A 23,783-nucleotide genomic window follows, 5' to 3' on the forward strand; every position below is an offset into this window, starting at 1 on the left:
CTCACTCTACTACTCAGGGACATTGGGCTTTGGGATGAAATTTCGGAAAGCACCTAAAATGCTCTATAAACTTTACAGGTGAACTGAATTTGACCTTCTCTAAACTTCTGAATGCACATGTCGAACTGTTCGGTGTTTCAACACTTATAACACAACATGCTGTTGGTGATAAATAAACCACAAACATCACAGCAACAACAACAACAACAACAAAGTGTCAGATCCATGAATGAAATATTCTGGTTTAGTGACAGTTTGTATTGAATCAGTCGTCACATCTGTATAACAATAACAGGCTTCAGACGATGGGATGTTGTCAGAGGGAAGTTGTGTCATCAGCAGGTTGCCATGGCGACACGTAGAGAAACAATGCTGGATATGAAGACGGGGCTGTTACTTTACTTAAATGCCCTGCTACTTTGATGATATAATATGAACTTTTTACATTTTGCATTAATTTCTAGAAGTCAAACATCCCAAACTTTCAGTGAGTGGTGGGTATATGTGTGTAATATTTGGATCAAGCACTCTGATATATAGGGTGTATATAGGGTGCTGAGATATATGTGGGTGTTTTCTGCAAACAGGGTGTGAAAGCAGATTAAACTTGCACTTCCTGTTTCCTCTTCTTAACCACATCGGTACAGAGGATTTTTATTCTCTGCATTCACTTAATGTGGTTCTTCAGATTCGCCAGCAGCTCTTATACACATCTTAACTACAACATGGCAGCAGTTTGGTGTTTTACTCAGTTTCTGCTGCTTTGCTTTGCAGCTTTGTTTCCTGCTTCTGAATCCGAACTCGTTCAAAGTAAGCTGTTTGTTTCTGGTAACACATTGGTTTGGTTTTTTTGTAACCAAATACTGGAGCAATTATGTATTTATTTGTATGAAGTATAGATTTTAAAGGTAATATGAAAGCGTGAATGTGTAACATTTACAAAGATGTATTCACAGTCGTTCCTGTTTTTAATGGTTTTTTTAATGGTTTAAAGTAAATTTTTTGGTGTTATGTTCCTATTTACTGTACCTGTAGAAAATCCAGTTTATATCACACTATAATGATGTTGGAATGAGTTTACCTCTGAAAATCAAACCACTTTTTAAAGATGTAACGCTTTAAATGTGCACAGACATAAGAATAAGACTCATGTGTATCAACAGTTCCTGAGGGCCGCAGACTCGCGACAGTCTTCCTGCTCATCGAGGGAGACGACTACACCCTGAACTTCACCGCTGCCAAAGATGCCTGCCAATCTGTGCAAGCCACCATGGCGACCAAAGAGCAGATGCAGCGAGCGCTACAGCAGGGACTGGAGACGTGCAAGTAAGGACCAACGCATGAGATGTGATGACTGTAGTTGATGGTGTTTGTTTTGATGAAATACACACATATACACAAAAAAATACATGCCACATCAGGTACCAGTATCTTTAAATGTTATCTTATTGATTCCTAAATTAATCCATGTGTTTACAAGAAATAATGAAGTAAAAAAAAGATCTAAAATTATGTTTTGTTCAATCGAGGAAGGAAACATGTCAACATTTTGTAATGTTGGACGGAACGTCTGTCCATTTAAAACGACAGCAGTCGACCAAAGTGCTGCACATAGGAGCATGTAACTTCAGAAGTTATGCTTTGTTTTATTCCCACAGTGGATGCTTTTATGTTCTTTTATGCTCCCATGTGCAGCACTTTGGTCGACTGCTGTCGTTTTAAATGTGCTATACAAATGACCCTGACTTGACTTGACTTATTTAAACCAGAAACCAATCACATATAAAAACTAAAAACAAACAGGTGAATAAAGTCTTTTGTTCAACTGTTTTTTTGTTGCACCAAATTCAGTGGTTCTTTCCTAAATCTGTGTGTACAGCTCCACCTTAAAATGGGTGTGATCCACCTTAAAGTATTAGTCCTTTGTTTACATTATGAAAACTTTATTATTTTCCAACAGATACGGCTGGATAGCTGAGGGGGTTGCGGTCGTTCCACGGCTCACACCTGACGTGAAGTGTGGAAAGAATAAAACAGGACTGGTGGAATGGGCAGCGAAACCAGATAAGCTGTTTGGTGCTTTCTGCTTCTCAGGTGCTTGTTTGTGTTTATTTCATGTTTTAAAAGAGTAAAATCTAATATCTATTGAATGTTATGTGAGCAGAACAGAAACATTGATGCCTCCTTCAATCATGTTGATATAACTAAGATGGCCGCAGCGCAACGCAGAAGCAAAAACCACAACAGCAATGCATATTTGTGTTGACCTCATAACATTGATAAACAAGACCCCAAAATAAACCGGTTTATTTTTCACCGCTTGCAGATTCAGAGGAAACTCTACAAACCTCCACATCAGCTCCACCCACCACATCAGACGCTCCGATGACCAAAGCACCAACACAAGCCGGACTTGTTAGTGTCGTTCCCGCCAACTGTTACGGACAATTTCTGAACTCATTCACTTCCTATTTTATTTTGTTAACCTCTGTCTTATCCTTGCTCCAAGCCTACTTCCTGTGAAGTTTCCTGCCGCTTTCTCAACCACATCTGTTTAGCATATTATTCATTTATTTTATATAGCGCTTTTCAATAATCCAAAGATGCTTTACATGCAGAAAGAACGCTCTCTTCCTGTTCCCATGTTTGACCTCTTGTTGAGTTTTTTTGGGGCTGAATATTGAATATTAATATCTGCTGTTGCTTGTACTTGCCTGTTATAGAATAAAAGTGTGAATAAAGTGTTTTTGAACCATGTGGCCTTCAGTCTGATCTCTGCACTTGGGGACTATTTTCCATGGTGCATGTTGGTTGCTCACTGTGTTAAGCCCCCGTTTCCACTGCAGGAACTTTAGGGTAATGTTAAGGGGGCCGAGGTCGTTGGTGTGTGCAGGATTTGCCCCTGAAGTAAAAACGATACCTTATAGGTGCTGATATAAATATTTTCTTACTTTACTAATGTAATATTTGTGTATTTGTTTATTTTTAGGATCCCCATTAGCTGATGTCGTGACATGTCAAATACACAATCCAACAACTCCAAAACGCTCTGGTGGACAAGCTGTGACCTGCACATTCACCACGCTATGAGATAATAACAGAACGATATGAGACAAAGTCGTTTTAGAGGTAAATTCATGCAAAACAGCTGATGCTCGTTCCAGTCGGTGGCAGTTTTTCTACAGTCTCTGTATTTACCTCTAAAACAACTCTGTCTCGTAATGTTCTGTTATTATCTCATAGCATGGTGAACAACTTGTCCACCAGAGTTGTTGGATTGTGTAGCTATTTGATGAGTTTGATGAGGGAAACCAAGAAATCCCATTAGCCTCCGTAGCGTAGCTCTGAGCAGCTCATGGCTCTGCTCCGCCGTTCTAAAAATAGCTTGCACCGACAAATAAAGGTAACAAAGCTACTGCTATCACTATAGGGATTATGGCAATATGGGCCAATTTGCCAAAATGTTGAAGCCCGTTCAGTGGTGGGACTCGACCTTGATGGCTTTGAGGTGGATCGGTGCAGAGTGGGAAGGAAAATATGCACCATTCAGATTCAGCCAGTGGTTTTACCTCCAACTGAACGCCTTTGTTCCCACCGCCATCAAGATGTAGGACAACAGCAGCCTCAAATCAGTGAGGCCTCTGCGTGGTCCCAACACAACTGGGGTGTCTTTTAATGTTTGTAGCCTATAGCCTAACTGTTAATTCTACTATTTTATTTTTCTTTCCGATCTTTAATTGTCTCTGAGCTGACAAAACTCTCCGGTAAGGCATCTTGAGCGGTCAAATGCCGGTAACGAAGGGTTCAAGCAAAGACGGTTTATTTTGGTTCAAGCTAGCTACATCGTAGCTTCCTATTTCAAAGTAAAAGCACAAATTCTATCGTCATGGTTTTCTGTATGTAAAGAGCAACGGGTGTTTTATTTTGTGAAAGTAACCGGAAGTAACCAGAAGTGCGTTCACAACGGCTAGCTTGAGTAGCGCCAAATTCGGCCGAACAAAATTGTAAACAGCTGGTATTTAGACAAATTAACGACACACTGCTGATCTAAACGGCTACTTTCTCACCTAAAAATGTTTGAAATGTCGATAAAGTGATATATTTACAGAGTTTGGAGCTAAAATAAAATCCGCTTCTGACTGCTGATTTCGGCTCAGGTAGCAGGCAGGCTAACACTATACACTTCCAGCGTTTGAGCTAAGCTAATTACAGCGATAGCCTACGGCTCTATCTCCCTTGTTACTGCACGCACAGTCAAAAGGATGGTGTCTATCTGTTTGTCATGGACTCAGGAGTGAGGCACGAAAAAAAAATGTTGGCGTATCACTTTAAACTCTTTCACCACACTCAGTTCTTCATAATCAAAAAAAAACATATCCACACCCAGAGCGATTGTTAGGCTACCATATATCAATCGCTCTGTGTGGCTGAGAAAGCAGCAGGAAACTTCACAAGAATTGGGCTTGGAACAGAGATAAGACTATTACGTTCACTAACTAAATAAAACAGGAAGTGAATAAGTTCAGAAATGTCCCTAACAGGTAGGGTAGCGGGTGTGGTTGGTGTTGGGATTTTGGTTAGCAGAGTGGTTAGTGCAGGTGGAGCTGATGTGGACATGTGAAGAGTTTCCTGTGAATCTGCAAGCAGTGAAAAATAAACAGGTTATTGCGTCTTGCTTTACTCTTTTAAAACATGAAATAAACCACTGTTGGTATTGATCAATACTTGTGCGATGAGATCGATACTCAAGTTTCGGTTTCTCTTCACTCCCGTTACGAGTGGCTGTGCAAACGTCGCTCCTCTCTCACTTCACTTCTTTTTTATTATGAACATAATCATGAAAAATTACAAAATAATTCAATGATAATGAAAATTTAATTTTTCATTCATATTTGCATAAATATTGATGCATTCACTTAATTATACTATAATAGGATATGATATTATTAGGCCTACTAGTAAGTAAAATTGTATTGCAAGTTAAAAGTATCGGTATTGGTATTTACTTGGTATTGGATTGATACCAAATTTTGCAGTATACCACACCCCTACGAATCTACTTTTTTTTTGCTATATTATCAAAAGAGTTAGGCCTATGTTTATGTTTACACTTGATCATTCTGTTTGTTTGTAGAGATGCACAACATCCTGAAATATATGCAGATATAGTAGCAGCAAAACTATAATTGCCTTGATGTAGTGATCCTGAATATGACAAGTGTCTCAATTTACCCAGATCTCCCCAACAAAAGTGCACAGAAGTTTTAAAATCCACTTTTAAAAGTCATGAGGAGCGACTGTTAACACATTTTTTATAAATGTTACACATTCATGCTTTTAAATTACCCTCAAAAATCAATTTGATAAGTCTGATAAAAAAGAAGATTGTACCTACAGTTTGTGAAGAGTAAAGTCGAGGCAGTGTGAACAAAGCAAAGCACAGGAGTTTTAGGTGATTAGCAGTGAATGTGGCCTCAGGGTTGCGGAGGTCAGAGGTTCGATTCCCCGCTGCGCCGCCCACACACACTGAGCAGAAGGGAAACAGATGATCGATGCTGCTCGATGCCTCCGTTTGATCTGAGTCTGTTTATTCCTTTTGAAAGGATGGACAGAAGGAGGACAAGGACTGAACCACGGTGACACTGAGGCTGCAGATACATTATATAAAAAGAAAACTACAACTTTATTGAGAAATAGCTCAACATGACAGGAGAAAGAGATCAGTGGTTGTTAAAAAGAGATTATGGAGAAAAAAAGGACAGAAGCAGGAACAGTGTTGAGGAAGTTCCCTTTCCGACCGGCCTGTCAGGGTGAACATACCTCTGGAAGTGAGATGCTGGCGAAGCAGAAAATCTCAAAACCCCTAAAAACATCTATTTTTAACCAAATATTGCTTCATATAAACAACTTATATAAACGACTAAAACTCAAATTTGATTTAAAAAAAAAAGCACAAATCAACCTATGTGTGATTCCTCTGCTCTTTGAAGGAGCATCCTCTGTCGTTTATTTTCCTACGAAGACTCTTTAAAGTTGATATTTCCTGGCGTCACGCTTTAATAATTTCCTGGACATCCTCAGTTTGTTTTTACTGTTAACAAATCTGCTGTTGGACGTGTTATAAGTGTCATGTGTATACGTATATATATCTAATTGTTTGGATCAAGCACACTCAGAGCTACTGTCAAGGTCCGGCTCGTGTGTGTGGATGTGGCTGTTATCTCCTGACAGGGCGCCAAGCAGATTTGACCTGCTCTTCCTGTTTCCTCTTCTTATCCACATCATATTGGTCCAGAGGATTTTTTTTCTTTTCCTCCTCTTCATTCACTTTAGCTTCGCCAACTGTGCACTTTTACATATTTTTATGCACAACATGGCAGGAGTTGGGTGTTTTACTCAGTTCCTGCTGCTTTGGTTTGGAGCTTTGTTTCCTGCTTCTGAATCCAGACTCATTCAAGGTAAGCTGTTTGTTTCTGGTAACTCTTTTATTTTATTTTTTAAACCAAATACAATAGCATTCACGTTAAGATTAAGATGTTCTGCTGGGATATTATTGTGTTAACATTAACACAACAGAAACATAACAGAATAATACAATACAAATAACTTGAGTAAACATATCTACAGAATGGATTTTCAGATAAAAATAAATATGTGCAAGTGTGTTTTTATGTTAAAGTTCATTTGAAAGCATGAATGTGTTGTGTAACATTTATAAAATATACCGACAGTTGCTCCTGTGTGTGAGCTTCCAAGTAGATGTCTAATTTCTGCACACTTGGTTGTTCTTCAAGTCAAAAATCAAAAGAAGCATTGAGAATATGAGAAAAATGTTCATTATTATATTTATATAATCATGAGATAAAAAGAGAACATGTTAGTGTGTATTTTTGTCGTCTGCTATGTGCCTTTGTTATGTTCCTGTAAAAATACAGTTTATATCACAGTATATAGTTTACCTCTAAGATCCGTGTGTGTGTGTGTGTGTGTCAACAGTCCCTCAGAGCCACAGACCAGCGGGGGTCTTCCTGCTCATTGAGGGAGGGAGTTACACCTTGAACTTCACTGCTGCCAGAGATGCCTGTCAATCTCTGGGTGTCACCATAGCGACCAGAGAGCAGATGCAGCGAGCGCTACAGCAGGGACTGGAGACGTGCAAGTAAGAAGGCCCAACGCACGTGGCGGCTGATACTTAAACACTATTCAATGACACACAGCAATGTTTTCAAATGTATATCTTCAAATATAGTTCAACATTTTGACAAATTGGCCCATTGCCATAATCCCTATAGTCATAGCAGTAGGTTCGTTACCTTTAATTGTCAGTGCAAGCTATTTTTAGATCGGTGGAGCAGAGCCGTGAGCTGCTCAGAGCTACGCTACGGAGGCTAATGGGATTTCTTGGTTTCCCTCATCAAACTCATCAAATCCAACAACTCCACAACGCTCTCATGGACAAGTTGAGACCTGCACATTCACCACGCTATGAGATAATAACAAAACGTTACCAGACAGAGTTGTTTTAGAGGTAAATACAGAGACTTGCCGGAAAAAACTGCCCCCGACTGGAACGTGCATCAGCGGTTTTGCATGAATTTACCTCTAAAACAACTCCGCTTGCACCAACAATTAAAGGTAACAAACCTACTGCTATGACTATAGGGATTATGGCAATGGGCCAATTTGCGAAAATGTTGAACTATCCCTTTAAAGGGGGGTACATTTCAGAGTTTAAAACAATGAAAAACATAATTTTCAGTTTAAAGTCACAAATTTACAATAGGTTAAAAAAATTCTCATAAACTCGAAAATTTGTATTTTTTCTATCGAAGTAGGAAACACGTTGACACTTTTATTTCCACAGTGGAAGATTTTGTCAAACTCTACTTTTCAGATGGATTTAGCAACAAAGAAATACTTTTACATTCTTAAAGTTTAGTCTTGTCTCAAAGAAAGTTTGAAAAGTAAAGAATCAGATACCTGAAGAATCAAAAATAATTTGTAATAATTTTTTTCCACGATCTGTAGAGCTCCACCTTAAAAAAAAAAAGGTGCAATCCACCTTAAAGCAGAAGTAAGTGATATATTTGTGTTAATATAAGTCTTAAATAGTTATATCTTCCGACAGCAATCACTTACATAGTGTTTGGTCCGAAACACGGGTCTGTCAGTCACTTTGCTCTGCTCTGAGCCGAGGAGAAAACTTTTATCGTATCCTACAGTTTTTATCCAATGAGGAGAGAGAACGGCATGCAGGGCTGTGTGTGCAGCCAAGGAACGCCGTGAATGTGGTGGCGTAGGGACGAGGACTGTTATGGTACGTTCAAGGAAACTCGTAACTCGTGACCTGTGAAGTCATACCAGTTCGATCTGGTACAAGTTCACGGGTCGGAAGTTACGAGTGGCCGTTATAGTGACTTTCACAGGTAAAACAGGTCGGAAAAACACGAGTGGGTTGCCTGGAACGCTACAAAGTCGTAAGTTGTGACTTGAAGCTGTAATTTACGGTTTCAAAAGCCTGCCTGGAACGCAGCATTAGCGAAAACGACCGGATCGCTTACTTCTGCTTTAAAGCATCAATCCTTTGTGTTTACATTATCATTGTTTTATTATTTTCCAACAGATTCGGCTGGACAGCTGAGCAGGTTGCAGTCATCCCACGGCTCTCATCTGACCTAAAGTGTGGACAAGGTAAAACCGGGTTAGCGCCGTGGCGAACAAGTCCAGACAAGAAGTTTGGTGTTTTCTGCTTCAATGCCTCAGGTACTGATTATTTATTTATTTCAATCTGCACAAATACATAAAAATAAGTATTTACTAAAAGTTAAAAGTCCTTACAACTACAAAAAACAAACCTCACAAAGTCAATGCAGTTTGTGTTGTGGCTTTTGCATTTGCAGATTCACAGGAAGCTCCGTCTACTTCTGCAGCAGCCCCTCATCCGTCCACATCCGCTCCACCCGCGCTGACACCTCTGACCCAAACCTCAGCACCAACCACAGCTCTGGTTACATCATCATCACCATCATCATCACCATCATCAACCACCAGCGCTGCGTCTTCTCTACGGCCGACCGCCACAGAGTTCACTGAGAGGAGGAGGAGGACGACTTCACCTCCAGCCTCTACTGTCCTCGTCCAGAAAACACGTTCAACCACCACTTCCTCTTCCACCTCCACTAAATCCTCCTCCACCCGAGTTCCCTTGTCACTTCCTCACCGTACGACCTCAAAACCCACCGGGTCTGTTTCTGCAGCGTCTTCTACGTCTGTGTCAGAGCTGCAGCTGCATGGGAAGCCCACCAGGCCTCCTCTAGGAGGTATCTTTATCTTATTTTATTCTATTTTATTCAACATATGTTTTTCCCCATCTTTCTTCACCTTAACTGACAAAAAACAACTTACCAAAGCTGTATTAAAGGAATAGTTCAACATTTTGGCAAATTGGCCCAATGCCATAATAGCTATAGTCATAGCAGTAGGTTCGTTACCTTTAATTGTCGGTGCAAGCTACGTAGGCTAATGGGATTTCTTGGTTTCCCTCATCAAACTCATCAAATACACAATCCAACAACTCCAAAATGCTCTGGTGGACAAGTTGTGACCTGCACATTCACCACGCTATGAGATAATAACAGAACGTTACCAGACAGAGTTGTTTTAGAGGGAAATTCATGCAAAACCGCTGATGCACGTTCCTGTCGGGGGCAGTTTTTCGGCAAACAGTCTCTGCATTTACCTCGAAAACACGGAGTTGTTGGATTGTGTATTTGATGAGTTCGATGAGGGAAACCAAGAAATCCCATTAGCCTCCGTAGCGTAGCTCTGAGCAGCTCACGGCTCTGCTCTGCCGTTCTAAAAATAGCTTGCACCGACAATTAAAGGTAACGAACCTACTGCTATGACTACAGGGATTATGGCAATGGGCCAATTTGCCAAGATGTTGAACTATCCCTTTAATAGAATTTCGGCCAAATAGATAGATAGATACAGTAGATAGATAGATAGATAGATAGATAGATAGATAGATAGATAGATAGATAGATAGATAGATAGATAGATAGATAGATAGATAGATTGATAGATTGATTTTTTCACAGTTATAAATGTTTAACTCTTGATTAATTGACATGTTAAATGATATTTTCATACTTTATAAATATTGGATTTGGAATTTGTACAGTTTTTTAGGAAAAGTCAAAGTGTCAGTGAAATGATTGTGGATGCAGAATGTGTCCTATTTTTCTATAAGCGCTCTGGTTTTGATCAGGTTTTTACGATCAGGTCTGGCTACGTCCTAGTTTCAGAAACCTGTCCCCCCAGTTTGGACAGAGCTGGATAAACTGGGTCCAGTGTCTTGTTAGTTAACAACTTATTTAGGAATATGAATGTGTCATGTTTCTTGTTGCATGACATGGTAGTGATTGGATGACCTCACTTTATTTCTCAGCTCTTCCCACCACGCTCATCATCCTCGGCGTCATCCTCCTGCTCCTGGCGGCAGCGGGAGCCGTGTGGTACCACAAACTGTGAGTCTGATTATGCATTAAATCGCTGACACATCCATTTATACTGTAGCAATCTCATAAAACACAAACTTTACCAATCCCAGTTTTGTTTTTCTCTTTGTGTGAAAAAAAAGGAATATTTTCACCTTTTGGTCGCCGGGGCAGCAGAAAGATGACACGGAGACAGAGATGTGGAAGCACGCGGACAGCGAGATGGACCTGCACAGTCAACATGGAGCCGAGGAAGATGATGATGATGATGATGACGATGATGAGTATGGAGATGCAGACAGGAAGTACTCCAGTGACATCACGCTGTGTGTGAATCCAGACATGAAAACGATGTCTCTAGAGTAGCTGCAGATGTTTCTATGAGGTGAAAAAAAAAACACAGCGTTAACTAATAAACACCAGCAACTCTGATTGTAAATATTCACATATGCACATCTTTTAACCCATTTTCCTCCAAAGTGACTTTTATTGTGAGTGAAAACCTGCAGTTATTCACCCTCTTCCTCTGTAAATCTATAATAATTTTGAAATAAAGTGACTTCATTTTTCATCCGTGCTTCTTTCATTTGTTAAATCACTACAAAAGTGTATCTTGTATATATGCCTAGGAGTTGGACTTTTGAAATAGATATATACTTCATCTTAGGGCTGCAACTAACGATTATTTTCATTATCGATTAATCTGTCGATTATTTAAACGATTAATCGATTAGTTGTTTGGTCAATACAATGTTATACAATGTTGAAAAATATCAGTCAGTGTTTCCCACACCACAAAATGATGTCCTCAAATGTCTTGTTTTGTCCACAAACCAAGAGATATTCAGTTTACTGTCGCAAAGGAACAAAGAAATCAGAAATATTCACATTTAAGACTTTTTTTTCTTAAAAAACTACTCAAACTGATTATTCGATTAATTTAATAATCAATTATCCTATTCTATTTTTTATTTTAATCTGTCCCCTCGAACTGAACAATATGTGTTTTTATGTCGATTATGGATCCATTAAATGGAAATATTATCGAACCCTAACCCTAAAAAATATTTTTTATATTATGTTATATGTGTTGTGTATGTGTATACGTGTATATGTGTATGTTATTGTGTTAATAAGTATTCATTCAAAGGAGATCAAGATGTATAGTAAAAAAAATCTGATTGTCAGTAGTTTGATTGAGAGGTCAGATAACATTATTATGGATTATGGGCTAATATTGATAGATGCATATTTATTTGTTCCCTACAGTTAGTTTAAGAAATCCCTTTATATTATATGATATTATATTATATGTTTCTGAATCATTAACAAAAAAGAGATATATCAAATGGCCACACAGGAGCGGTGGCGCTAGTGAGTCATTTCACTGTTTAGCGCCACCAGAATAAAGAGGAGAAGGAGAAGCAGACCACGTGACCAGAAAGCTCACCTGCATCCTGCCTGCTGCCTGCATCCATGCTGCTGCTGAAACGTCGCTAGAAAAGAGAGAGAGAGAGAGAAACCCTCCTCCTCTCCTCTCCTCTTCTTCTCCTCCTCCTCTCCTCCTCTTCTCCTCTCAGCGGTAGCAGCCAGACGTGAGTCCGACTCAGAGATGAGGCGTCTGGGCTCCGTGCAGCACAAGATCCCGTGTGTGTTCGTGACGGAGGTGAAAGAAGAACAGTCGAGAAAACGAGCTGCTCAGGTGAGTCAGAGTGTCAACAACAACCTCACATCTGGAAACAGCTGTCATCATATCAGCTGCTGCTACCTGTCCTGCACGCGACCACAACAACATCCCGCTGTGGTCAGGGACCGTCTGTAAATGACTGAACAACACACACACATACAGTCTTATAACGTTACGCAGTTTCATTTTTAACACGCACACGCTGACGTGCATGAGAATAAATATACAGAATGAGTAGAGAAACAAGATCCTGACTCATTACGGAGTGAAACATGTCAATAATCGATTATTCGGCCCATTATTGGTCATATTGATCCCTCAAATATGTATTATGTCAACATTATGTCATGTGACAATACATAACTTATAGCCTATTATTTAAAGTGGCAGCAGTGCAGCTCTGTTGTAAACTCTTGGAAAATGTACTTACATTATATACTTATCGATGGATATTTAGTTATTGATTGATAGGCACATCCCTTTATCTCTGGGTATTGGTCACTGCTTTACCTATTCATTAATAATATTGATGCCTATGAAGCTGGACACCACAGTGCTCATAATAGTGCACAGTGCAGTGTTAATAATAATAATAATAATAAGCTTTATTTATAGAGCACTTAAATAAAAGTGAGTTTAAAAAGAGAGTTAAAGTTTAAACCATGTTAATGAAACAGGAGTTATATAAACGTCCTGCCTGATACTGTGTAACTGTGGAAGATTTAGGCTAATTGTTAATTAAATTGTAAAGTAAATTACAACCTGTTTTTTTTCTTCTGTCTCTTCATCTTCAGCAATTTCAGGTGGTTGCCACGGACACATTGAACCCTGTCGCCACGGAGGCCAGCGTCGACTGTGCGCTCGCCACAGAGAAGCTGGACGGGACCTGCTGCTATGTCACGGTTTATAAAGGTGAGAGTGTTGAACCGGTCGTCTGTTCCTCCTGCTCCTTGATGTTTCATCGGATGAACCCGAATCATCACATTTTTATTTTGTTGCTTTCTGTGTCGGTGTTGTTGCAGGTGAGCCGTACCTGTGGGCTCGACTGGACAGGAAACCCAACAAACAGGCAGAGAAGAGGTTTAAAAAGCACCAGCACACTCACAGGAGCTGTAAAGGTCAGACTCATCTATCTATCTATCTATCTATCTATCTATCTATCTATCTATCTATCTATCTATCTATCTATCTATCTATCTATCTATCTATCTATCTATATGTGTGACAGGTGAGAGTTTCTGGTAACACTTTACTTGATGGGTGGGTGCATACAGTAGCACATTCATAAGACCTTTCATAAGGTGTTCGTAATGCATTCACAACGGCTTTATAAGGCATTCATGCATCGGCTTACATTGCTAGGGAATAATAAACTAGTTTTTTTTTTTTTCAAAATAAAAGTCCCCTAATTGCACCTGGAAATAAAAGAACAAAATACTCCTATTCAGCTTTCTATTGCAATAGTTCATGAAGGCCTCATAAAACTCGTGACCCCATTTTGACATGACAAATTTGTGGCGACCCCGCTATCACATACATTTTTTAAAATCAATTACTAGCATTTCAGGTGACACCACATGGTTAAAAAACACTGGCATAGCGTGTCAGCCAGATGTTTCATGCGCCTGGAAGTAGGCCTACTGGGATAAAATACCAACTCGTACAAAGGCTGAGTTAAAGTCATGTATGCAGAAATTATGCATTGTTTGGTTTTGTTAAAAGTTACCTAGACACCAAAACATCCCAGTGGTAACATCATTTGCCATTCAGTTATAAATCCTTCTCCACCTCTATAGTGAAGTGTCATGCAAAGTAACATTCATAAACCATACATGAAAGATTTACAAGTAACTCCTATTGGCTTATGAAGCCTTCACTGCTAATTGTAAATGCGACATACAAAATAATAGCAATAGAAAGCTGAATAGGGGTATTTTGTTCTTGTATTTCCAGGTGCAATCAGGGGACTCTTATTTTGAAAAAATCTGCAGGTCGTTATTCCATAGCAATGAAACCCGATGTATAAATGCTGAGTCATGCCTCATGAAGCCGTCGTGAATGCATTACGAACACCTTATCAAAGGTCTTATGAATGTGCTATGCACCCACACGTCAAATAAAGTGTTAGTTTCCTCAGACTGGTTGAACTGTTTTTTTTGTGTTTCCTTTTCCAGGTTTCCAGTGGAACGTAGAGGAGGATTTTAAGACGGTGCCTGAGACGTGGATCCCGGCTCACAGGGTCAAACATGACAACGGCCGCCCGTTGCCCGACGAACACGGACACATCCCAGGTGCTCACACGTTTACATCCTCTGTGTGTCGGATGAGATAAATACAGCCAGGTATTCAGTCAAATCTGCTTTAGCTCTAACCAGCAGGTGATTAAAACCCTGTTAATTAATTAAAAATCCTGAATTTAAATCAACACATTGCAAAATTGTTGTAGATTTTGTGTTTGCAGTTCAAACTTCCTCATTAGTGATCATTCATTAGTGTCCAACAAGGGAAACACTCATATAAGATCCACTGCTGCACAACAGATCAAAATATAATCAATATTACGATATCCAATTATTAAGTAGCTATAGTGTTTTACTGTTTAACAATAAATAACTTCCATTATTCAAAAAGGCAGCAGTGCAGTAAACTATTTCTAAATGTAAATAATGTAAATAAAAATATCTACTATACGAGAAAAAGATAAAATCCATGAATTAATATCTACACATTTAAAAAAGCTGATTAAGATTGTCAGACCCTAAAACAAATCAGTGTTGCAGAATAATTTAGCTTTTCTTACTCACTTACCGATGTGTATTCAGTTAAATTTTAAATTGGCCCTTGGGGACAAATAAAGTGTTTGATTGATTGATTGATTAATAATATTTCTATATATTTTTTAATAGCTTTCAAGTGATGTGACCAAAATTCAAAAATGTAAAATAAAAAATCACATCATCAACAATTTAAAATTTCTTTCAGTGAAAGTGAATGAAATACAAAAACCAATCAATGACTCATTACTGTAATATCTGCTAATATCAGTTAAATTACTTTTCTTATCCTTTGTGTTACGATGAACTTATTGATACATAGCATTTAAAAACTCGAAATTTAAAACCTCAATGGTTTTGAGTCTTAAATTGACTTGTAATTGAAACATCTGGATTCACTAAGTTCATCTGTACGTCTGTAAATTTAAATACTACTGTCATTTCTATTTTATTATACTCTTTTATTATAGTGTATTTTATTATATAGAGTATTTTCATCATGTAATTAGAATTTATTCATGTTATATTGGTGTGTGGGTGTTAGGACAGACCTGGAGAAGATGATGATGATGATGATGTGATGTGTAAAATGTGTCTGTGCTCCTTGTGAAACTCAGGCTGGGTTCCCGTGGAGAAGGACAACAAGCAGTACTGCTGGCACTCCTCCGTGGTGGACTACGAGGTGGGGAAAGCTCTGGTTCTCCGGCCCGGCGCCGACGGCGGCGAGGACGAGCTGGAGATCGCGGCCGTTCCTCTGGCCGAGCTCGTGGAGCAAACGCTGGAGCTCATCGGAACCAACGTCAACGCCAACCCATACGGTAACTAAACACACACACACAGGCAGCGTTGTGTTATTATCTGGGGAGAGCTGCTTTTAACCGCTCTTTAATTCCTTAATTAAATAATGATTCGGTTCATTTCCTGCAGTTGTGGAGTCTTGACATTTAAGACGGATGGTTTCCTGTCTGTTTCCTGTCTGTGAACATATTTCACTGTCACATTGATGAGATATTGGATCCATGTCTTTATCAGTTCCATCGTATATTTTCTAAAACAAGACAGCAGATGTTGGAAATGTGACACGGAGCATTAACTGAATCAGACGAGTCACTCCACCACCCGACTGGTTGTATTTATACAGTTTGCATGTGTTCATTTATTTTTTTATATTCCCATTCTGTTTATACCAACTGTACAGTTACTTCACACCCCTCTACACTTGTCTTATCTTATACAGCGGGAAAATAAGTATTGGATGCATAATTTTTCCCAGTAAATGTATTTCTAATTTTCACCAGATGTCAGTAACAAGCCCAGTGATCCACACATACAAAGAAATCAAAATATTTATGTCCATAAATGAAGTTAATAAAATGAAATGACACAGGGAATAAGTATTGAACACATAAAGGTGCAGGAAAGAAAAGGAAAGCCAAGAAACCAGCTGGAATCTGTCAAGAGAACAAGGCAACAAAAGGCAGATTGCATCCAAACAGAAGTGCAAGAGCAGTAGATAACATTATATGAACATGAAGTGAAGGAATATACACTGAACAAAAATATAATATAAATATAAAAATATATACTTTTGTTTTTGCTCCCATTTTTCATGAGTCCTAATTAATGACCTATGAAAAGGTTTCTCATCACCTCGGTGTCACACAAGAGACATCTCATGATGATGGGTTGAAGCAAAGAGCTTCTCTATCAAGACCTTCACAAGCTTATGTTGAAAACAATACTGACGTCGTTGGTTACAGACGTGTTCCTAGACCCCTGAATGCACCGAAGTGAAAAGAACATATGGCAATTTCGGACTACTCGGACTATTGCACATACTGCACTTTTTATCGTTTTTATAACTTAAGTGTCTTCTTGTCTTATTCTGTTTCTCTTTTTATACTGTTGCTATTTGCTGCTGCACAAATATAAATTTCCCCACTGTGGGACAAAAAAAAAAGAAAAGTCAGAAGAGTTGTAGAGACCTGGAATTAGCAGGTACAGTTGTTTAAAAAAAGCAAAACGCGTTCAATATTATTTTTCCTGCTGTGTAGAGTCAAATCCTAATGTTATGTGTCAGTCTGAAAGAGTAAAATGAGGTGTTTGTGTGTTTGTGTGTGGACAGGCCTGGGCAGTAAGAAGCAGCCCGTCCACTGCCTGGTGTCCCACGGGAGCGTCCGGATCAGAAACCCTCCGCCCGTGGACTTCCAGCAGCTCTGCTCCTGGTTCCAGGAGAGTCCCGACGGCCGCGTCGAGGGCATCGTCTGGCACTGCAACGACGGCACGCTCATCAAGGTGGGACGACTCGTCCACTGTAGTTAGATGAAATAAAAGAGAAGATGAGGATGTGTGATCTGTGCAAGCTGCAGGTTTTGCACTGCAACCTTTTACTTGAGCACTGTAGCACCTTATTACATTGTTATGTTGTTGTTGTTTGTGTTTCTTATTCCATCTTAGCACAACAAAAAACCCTGCTCTGGTTCTTGCATTGCTGCACCCCCATTTCATCTATCCATCCCTGACAGTTTTTTATTGCGCACAGTAGCACTTTATCACACTGTACTATATTTTGGTTTTGTTATGTTCTCAATCCATCCTAGCACAACTCCATCAAGAAACCCTGTCCTGTGGTCCTGCATTGTTGCATCTTCATCCATCTTATCCATCCATAAACAGTCTTTTTTTGTTTTTTCTTTTGTCACAGTAGCGTCATGTTAATTGTCTCTCTTTGTAGTTTTTTTGTCTGTTGGATACATGTGTGTTTTTCCTGTTTTATGAATTCTGTTGTTATGTCCTTGTGTTTATTTTAATGGCTTTTAACACCTTGCCAGGAGGACTACAGTCGGAAACTAGCCGTTGGCTAACACTGGCACTTTTACATTTTATTATGTCCATTAAAGCATAAGTAAGTGATATATTTGTGTTAATATAAGTCTTAAATAGTTATATCTTCCGACAGCAATCACTTACATAGAGTGTTTGGACCGAAACACGGGTCTGTCAGTCACTCTGCTCTGCTCTGAGCCGAGGAGAAAACTTTTCTTGTATCCTACAGTTTTTATCCAATGAGGAGAGAGAACGGCATGCAGGGCTGTGTGTGCAGCCAAGGGATGCGCGTGAATGTGGTGACGTAGGGACGAGGACTGTTATGGTGCGTTCAAGGAAACTCGTAACTCGTGTTTTTCCGACCTGTGAAGTCATACCAGTTCGATCTGGTACGAGTTCACGGGTCGGAAGTTACGAGTGGCCGTTATAGTGACTTTCACAGGTAAAACAGGTCGGAAAAACACGAGTGGGTTGCCTGGAACGCTACAAAGTCGTAAGTTGTGACATGAAGCTGTAATTTAGTTTCAAAAGCCTGCCTGGAACGCAGCATTACCCAAAACGACCGGATCGCTTACTTCTGCTTTAATGTGCACTGTCCTCCTTAAATAAAAAAATAAAAAAATTGAACCGCTCTGTGCTCCTCCAGGTTCATCGTCACCACCTGGGACTGCGGTGGCCGGACGGGGAGTCCAGCTTCGGTGAGCGCTCGGTGGTTGTCCGCGTCGACGGGGAGGTCAGCGAGTACAACAACAGCACGGACTTGTTCTCGTCTTTCTCCTCTCTGAACGGACGGTGCTTCAGCCGGCTGCAGGACGTCCACTTCAACCCGTGACTCCGCGGTCGGAAGAAGATGAAACATTCCCTCTCCTTAAAAAAAGCTCCAAAAGCTTCAAAACCCCGACGGGATTTATCACTCTGGCCAGATGTTCTCGCCTGTAATTCCAGATGTGTGTGGTTTGAAATTCCCACCTAAGGTTTCAGCACAGTTCAGCTCTGTCACTTAGGGTTTTCTATATTTAAATAAGTCTTAATGAGAATGGTTTACGACGATAACTCATAACTCTTATCTCTGCAGTTAGCATGCTAACCAGTTAGCCTCGTCCGGTTTAGCCGTTTTCCGATAGCGAGTCACTGCAGCCTCCGATCTGCCCCGAAGACGAAGCTCTTGTCCTGTAAATACGACGATGGCTGAGGCTCTTGTTCAGCGGCAGAGTAAACGTACAAATAGACAGTTTGGGCTTTTGCTTTGCAGAAACAGAAACAGAAACGTGTGCAGCTTTGAGTTTAAAGTGTGTTCACATTACAACAACAACAACGGTTTTCTCTGAGCTGTCCGCAGAGACCGGTGAAGTATTTATTCACTACTCTGAAACCCTCTGGTGGTGCCAAGCTGAAATGCAGTCGCCGTAGCTACAGTGAAAATGAAAAATACATTTCAAACACGATGGCTGCGTCTGCATGCTGATACGGCCACGCAGCACAGAAGCTGTTATTGCTGCAATAATGTGAATATAAAGATTTAATGTAAAAAATGAGCGACCAACTGGACGTTTGTACCGAATTAAGTTCCTTAAATGTTCCATGAATAAACTGTAAACAAAAAAAAAACTGTTACATCTGAATAAAGAACGAGTATGTGAACAGTGTGATTGTTATCAAATCTGTTTTATTGTCAAAAAACATAAAAACACAATGTGACAAAACTGTACAAATATAATAAAGAAATCTTATAAATATACTACATCTTCGTATTAACAAAAACAGCTGCTTTATGGAAAAGGCTAAAGGAGCTAACATGTAAACTTCACACTGCTCTGTCGGGACTGAGAGATTTTAAAACTGCTTCATCTATAAAAACCTTGATTTACATTAGTGTTGAATACTTTTATATACAAGACTTTGATTTTATGTGATCTTGAAGATGGGACAACAGTTTGGAAATGCAAAAGCAAAACCTGAGCTTCAGTACCAAGAACAAAAAGGTATAAATAACTTACACCGAAAAACATTTAAAGGAAAAAACAAACAAAAAAAAGTCTTAAATGATTCAAAATGAATGTAAATGGCAACAAATCTGATCAGTTTGGTCCCTGACAGTTTATTTTTATACCTTAATCATTGAAGCTGAAAATGACCTGAAAAGTTCATGATGAAGATGTTGATTATTAAAGAGCATCCAGCTGTGGTTTTTACCAGCACATCTGCCCGTGTGTTAGCTGACCGACACGTTGGGCAGTTCGACTTTAACGCCGAAGCGAGCGCACACCTTCCTCAGCTGCTCCTCCAGCAGGATGGTCTTCTTCACCTCCACGTTGTAGTTGTACTTCAGGTCCTCGATCTCTTCAAAGAACGTCGGGTCGAAGTTTTCCAGCTCTTTCTTCAGCTTCTTCACCTCCGTCTGCAGCTTCGTCTTCTCGGCCTCGGACGCCTGAAGTAGCGTTTTCAGCTTCCCTTGATCTGCAAACGACAAAACCAACGGCTTCAACTCAACATATTCAGGTCCAGCATCTCTCGCTGCTTCATTTTCATAGGAATAGGAATAGGAATATGAATTTATTTATTTAAAACAGGGACAATGCACAAAAACATTAATCTTGTAAAACAAGAGAAGATGCATTGAGCCAGGTTGTAGCAACATAATTTGCTAATTTCCACCTGTAGTCCCTGGGCAGGTAAGAAACAGACAGATAACAATATATTAAGAATGTTGAATAAAAGTGATATGATCTGAAATATTTTTAAAAATAGACAGAGTAAACTAGCAAAGGCAGGGAACAAGAGCGCCAAATCATGAAATGCACAATAGAATTAAATGAGAAGCACATTCTCTCTCTTATTCTCATCACACATTCAAACACAAGCACACACATAGACAACAGTCCAACTATCTCCTTCCCCATCCTCACCCTCATTTAGCTAATAACCACACTCATGCACATATTAATAACCAGACACATTTACATACACACTCACATAGTTTGCAGAAACAACAGTGTGTGTGTGTTTGTGTGTGTGAGTCTCACCTCTCTTAGAAGACGTCTCCCCGTATCGCTCGCTGTACTCACCGAGCCTCTGCTTCAGATCTGCGTTCTCCTTCTGCAGCTCGGCGTTCATCAATCTGACGACAACGTGGAGCAAATTATCAGTTGCACAAGTCGAATAATGTGAAAGAAAACGTACGGGATCCACATGGGAAATCATCCCTGCCTGTAAACAAACTAAGCTAAACTGTGTTTTGACAGTCATGAAGAATTACTGACGGCAGCGGAGATGATGATGATGCCTTCTGTTGCAGAAAGAGTCTGGTAATAAATCAACAGGACCGTGATGATACGATCATCAGTGTTTTCCGGATGTTCTGTCATTTAAATGATTCATTCCAATCAAGTCGGTCTAATTAACATAACCACCGATGTTTCTGTTTAGTTTTTCCTCATTTACATACAGTATTTACTGGATGTGATGTCACAATGTGCCACTTTGGCTGCATCATTAATGATTTACACATACCTCATGGCCTGGGGGTCCTTGCTGAGTCCTGCTGCGTCCGTCTTTGCAGAGGTGGGAAAACCTTTCAACATGTCGATCTAAGAAATGAGAGAAAAAAAATACACAAACATAATTAAAACTGTCAAACTTCCATACATAGATTTGAGTAGATTAGTGGAGTATCTCCTCCTTGGTTTACATTAGCCCACTTGCTTTTGATATGCATTCCTATATATTATAATTTTTGATGTGTACTATTTCCTCTTTCTATATTTTGTGATTTTTTATAATGTATACACTCTGTTTTGATTCATTAATGAGTTGGTACAGTACATTTAGATGATGCATTTGTATCTCATTATTGTAATGGGTCCTAATTATTATACTTTTTTATGATCTACATTATCTTTTTTCATTTTTCATCTATATTGTCTCCTTTCATGAGAGTTGACACTTGTCAGATGATGGAATTTGTATTACTCTTTTCTTTTTCATGCTATTTATGGTATTTGTATGTACTTGCCTTTTATAGATGAGCTTGTAAAGTGATACTTGTATCTCATTGATTGATTGATTGATTGATTGTCGGGCTGTCAGGATCAGGATGTCATTCACCTTGTCTATTTAAGTCTATTTATATCAAGAGCAAATCTGATGAAGCAACATGTGAAACGCATTGTTCGCCCCTTCTGTTTTTACTTTTGATAATAAATCTTGTCTATCCTATGCTGTAGTGTGCGCTGGAAGTTTTTTTTAATGTATAATTAAAACTGTGTTTGAGCTCTGAGCCTGTTGTATAGAGACTTTTAACAGAAAGTCTGAGTTTCAAACCGGAGGTGATGAGTTTGACCTTCAGACAAATTGATGTACGCGTCGATAGAGAGTCTAGAAGTCTAATAATTAAACTTCAGATGTAAAAGTCTTTCAGTAAACACAGGTTTCAGTTTCAGCGGTTGTCCTGTACCTGGTCCTCCAGGTGGCGGACGCTGGCCTGCGCTCTCTCCTCGCGCTCGTTCACCTCCTTCAGCTGCTGCCTGAGCTGCGACAGGCTGGAGGTTTTCTGCGACAGCTCCTTCTCCAGCTCCTTCATCTTGTTCTCAAACATTCTGCAGATGGAAGTCACACAAACACATCATGAATAACCTGTCATATATATACAGCTCTGGAAAAAATCATCAGTGCCTCAGTAAGTAGAACGAGTTTGTGTTGGTATTTAAAAAAGAAAAGAAAAGAATGAGTGTCGTACATGTAGAGATGCTTTTAAGAAACATTTGTGAAAGTGGTCTCTTATTTTTTTCCGAAACAAATAAGAGACCACTTTCACAAAATGTTTCATAAAAGCATTTTTACATGTACGACACTCATTCTTTTCTTTTCCTGAGTTAAAATATTCTTGCTGTGTTCTTTAGGAATAAATATGAACATGTTTTCTTTGCATTATTATTATTATTCAAGGTCTGATTCATTAGCCAATAAAGCTCGAAATGACAATATTTTTTTTTTCAATTTTGGGAGAAATGTTGTCGGTAGTTGATAGAATAAAACAAAAAAAGAAAATTGAATTTCACTCAAACACATACCTATAAATAGTAAAACCAGAGAAACGGATCATTTTGGGAGTGGTCTCTTAATTTTTTCCAGAGCTGTATATGATTATATATAATTTCACGTTTCAGTCTGCTGACCTCGTCACCACGGACGCCTTCCAGCTCTTGCTGTCGGCTCCCTCTGCGATGGGCCTGGACAGAGCATCTCGGAGACGCTGCTTGGTTTCCTCCAGCTCCGTCTCCAGCTTCTCGTTGTTCAATTCCAGACTCGTTTTGGCGACTCGGAGCTTCTCTGCTGCCTCCACTTCCTGTTTGCGATGAGAAACACACACACACACACCAGTTAAAGACGGCAGAGATGAACTTGTGAATTCAGCTTCTGTCCGAAAAGATGCGTTGTAGTTACCCTCCTGTTCTCTCTGCGCAGACGTTCATTTTCCATCACTATCTTCTCCAGTCCTTTTGTTTTAGATTCAAGTTTTGCGTTGAGCTCGGCTTCACTCTGACTCTTCAGTTTCTCGTAGTCGGCCTTGAGGAAACAATCGTTACGGTCAGTCGTAGAAACAGAGCAAAGATGTAAATGAAGAACCGACAAGAAGGAGACACAAACCTTCAGCCTGTTGTTCTCTTGCTCCAGGGCAGAGATCTTTTCTTGATGTGCAGGTGCGCTGGATTTCTTCAGCGTCTCGTTTTCCCTCTGCACCCGCTCCACCACCTTCTTCATCAGCCCGATGGTTTTCTCCAGTTCAGGAACCGTTTTCCCGCTGTGACCAGTCTGACGAGGAACACGATCCAAATCATGATCACGATCTACAGTTCAAATGTTCAGTTTCTTTGATATTTGTTTTATTAGATAAGATGTTAAAAACTTAAAAATAATATGAAGTAATATGTTTAGATAGATAGATAAACGATATCAATCCCATGAGGAGGTCTCCTGTTACAGTACTTCTTTGTTTGG

The 23,783-nt window shown here is 39.6% G+C and overlaps 3 protein-coding genes across 3 annotated transcripts in view; 2 read left to right on the forward strand and 1 right to left on the reverse strand.

The window, feature by feature from the left end:
• Nucleotides 1-654: 654 nt before the first annotated feature.
• lyve1b (lymphatic vessel endothelial hyaluronic receptor 1b) lies at nt 655-10,865 on the forward strand (the record flags this gene model as incomplete). Its single annotated transcript, XM_083974373.1, has 8 exons — nt 655-810; nt 1,164-1,326; nt 1,961-2,094; nt 6,997-7,159; nt 8,624-8,763; nt 8,901-9,320; nt 10,451-10,529; nt 10,643-10,865. Exons 1-8 carry the CDS (start codon nt 675-677, stop codon nt 10,863-10,865), a joined length of 1,458 nt encoding a protein of 485 aa, XP_083830499.1. The 5' UTR covers nt 655-674.
• A 1,094-nt stretch (nt 10,866-11,959) lies between these two features.
• rlig1 (RNA 5'-phosphate and 3'-OH ligase 1) lies at nt 11,960-19,312 on the forward strand. Its single transcript, XM_083972898.1, has 7 exons — nt 11,960-12,201; nt 12,981-13,098; nt 13,209-13,304; nt 14,361-14,477; nt 15,578-15,778; nt 17,086-17,255; nt 18,433-19,312. The coding sequence occupies exons 1-7, from the start codon at nt 12,112-12,114 to the stop codon at nt 18,616-18,618; spliced, it is 978 nt and encodes a 325-aa protein (XP_083829024.1). The 5' UTR covers nt 11,960-12,111; the 3' UTR covers nt 18,619-19,312.
• A 232-nt stretch (nt 19,313-19,544) lies between these two features.
• cep290 (centrosomal protein 290) overlaps nt 19,545-23,783 on the reverse strand; it is a 49,224-nt gene continuing 44,985 nt past the window's right edge. Inside the window, exons 45-51 of the mRNA XM_083973839.1 lie at nt 23,433-23,597; nt 23,229-23,351; nt 22,961-23,130; nt 22,240-22,381; nt 21,297-21,373; nt 20,810-20,904; nt 19,545-20,243 (exon numbers count right to left, since the gene is read on the reverse strand). Of these exons, the coding sequence (XP_083829965.1) occupies nt 19,999-20,243; nt 20,810-20,904; nt 21,297-21,373; nt 22,240-22,381; nt 22,961-23,130; nt 23,229-23,351; nt 23,433-23,597 (1,017 nt within the window). The 3' untranslated portion in view covers nt 19,545-19,998. The remainder of the gene's footprint in view (nt 20,244-20,809; nt 20,905-21,296; nt 21,374-22,239; nt 22,382-22,960; nt 23,131-23,228; nt 23,352-23,432; nt 23,598-23,783) is intronic.

This window comes from Trachurus trachurus (genome assembly GCF_905171665.1).
Source record: "Trachurus trachurus genome assembly, chromosome: 6".
In the NCBI taxonomy this organism is placed as follows: domain Eukaryota; kingdom Metazoa; phylum Chordata; class Actinopteri; order Carangiformes; family Carangidae; genus Trachurus; species Trachurus trachurus.

Coding starts and splice junctions, on each gene's coding strand:
- rlig1 (XM_083972898.1), top strand. CDS start 12,112: ATGAGGCGTCTGGGCTCCGTGCAGCACAAGATCCCGTGTGTGTTCGTG. Junction 12,202..12,980: donor CGAGAAAACGAGCTGCTCAG/GTGAGTCAGAGT, acceptor CTTCATCTTCAG/CAATTTCAGGTGGTTGCCAC. Junction 13,099..13,208: donor CTATGTCACGGTTTATAAAG/GTGAGAGTGTTG, acceptor GTGTTGTTGCAG/GTGAGCCGTACCTGTGGGCT.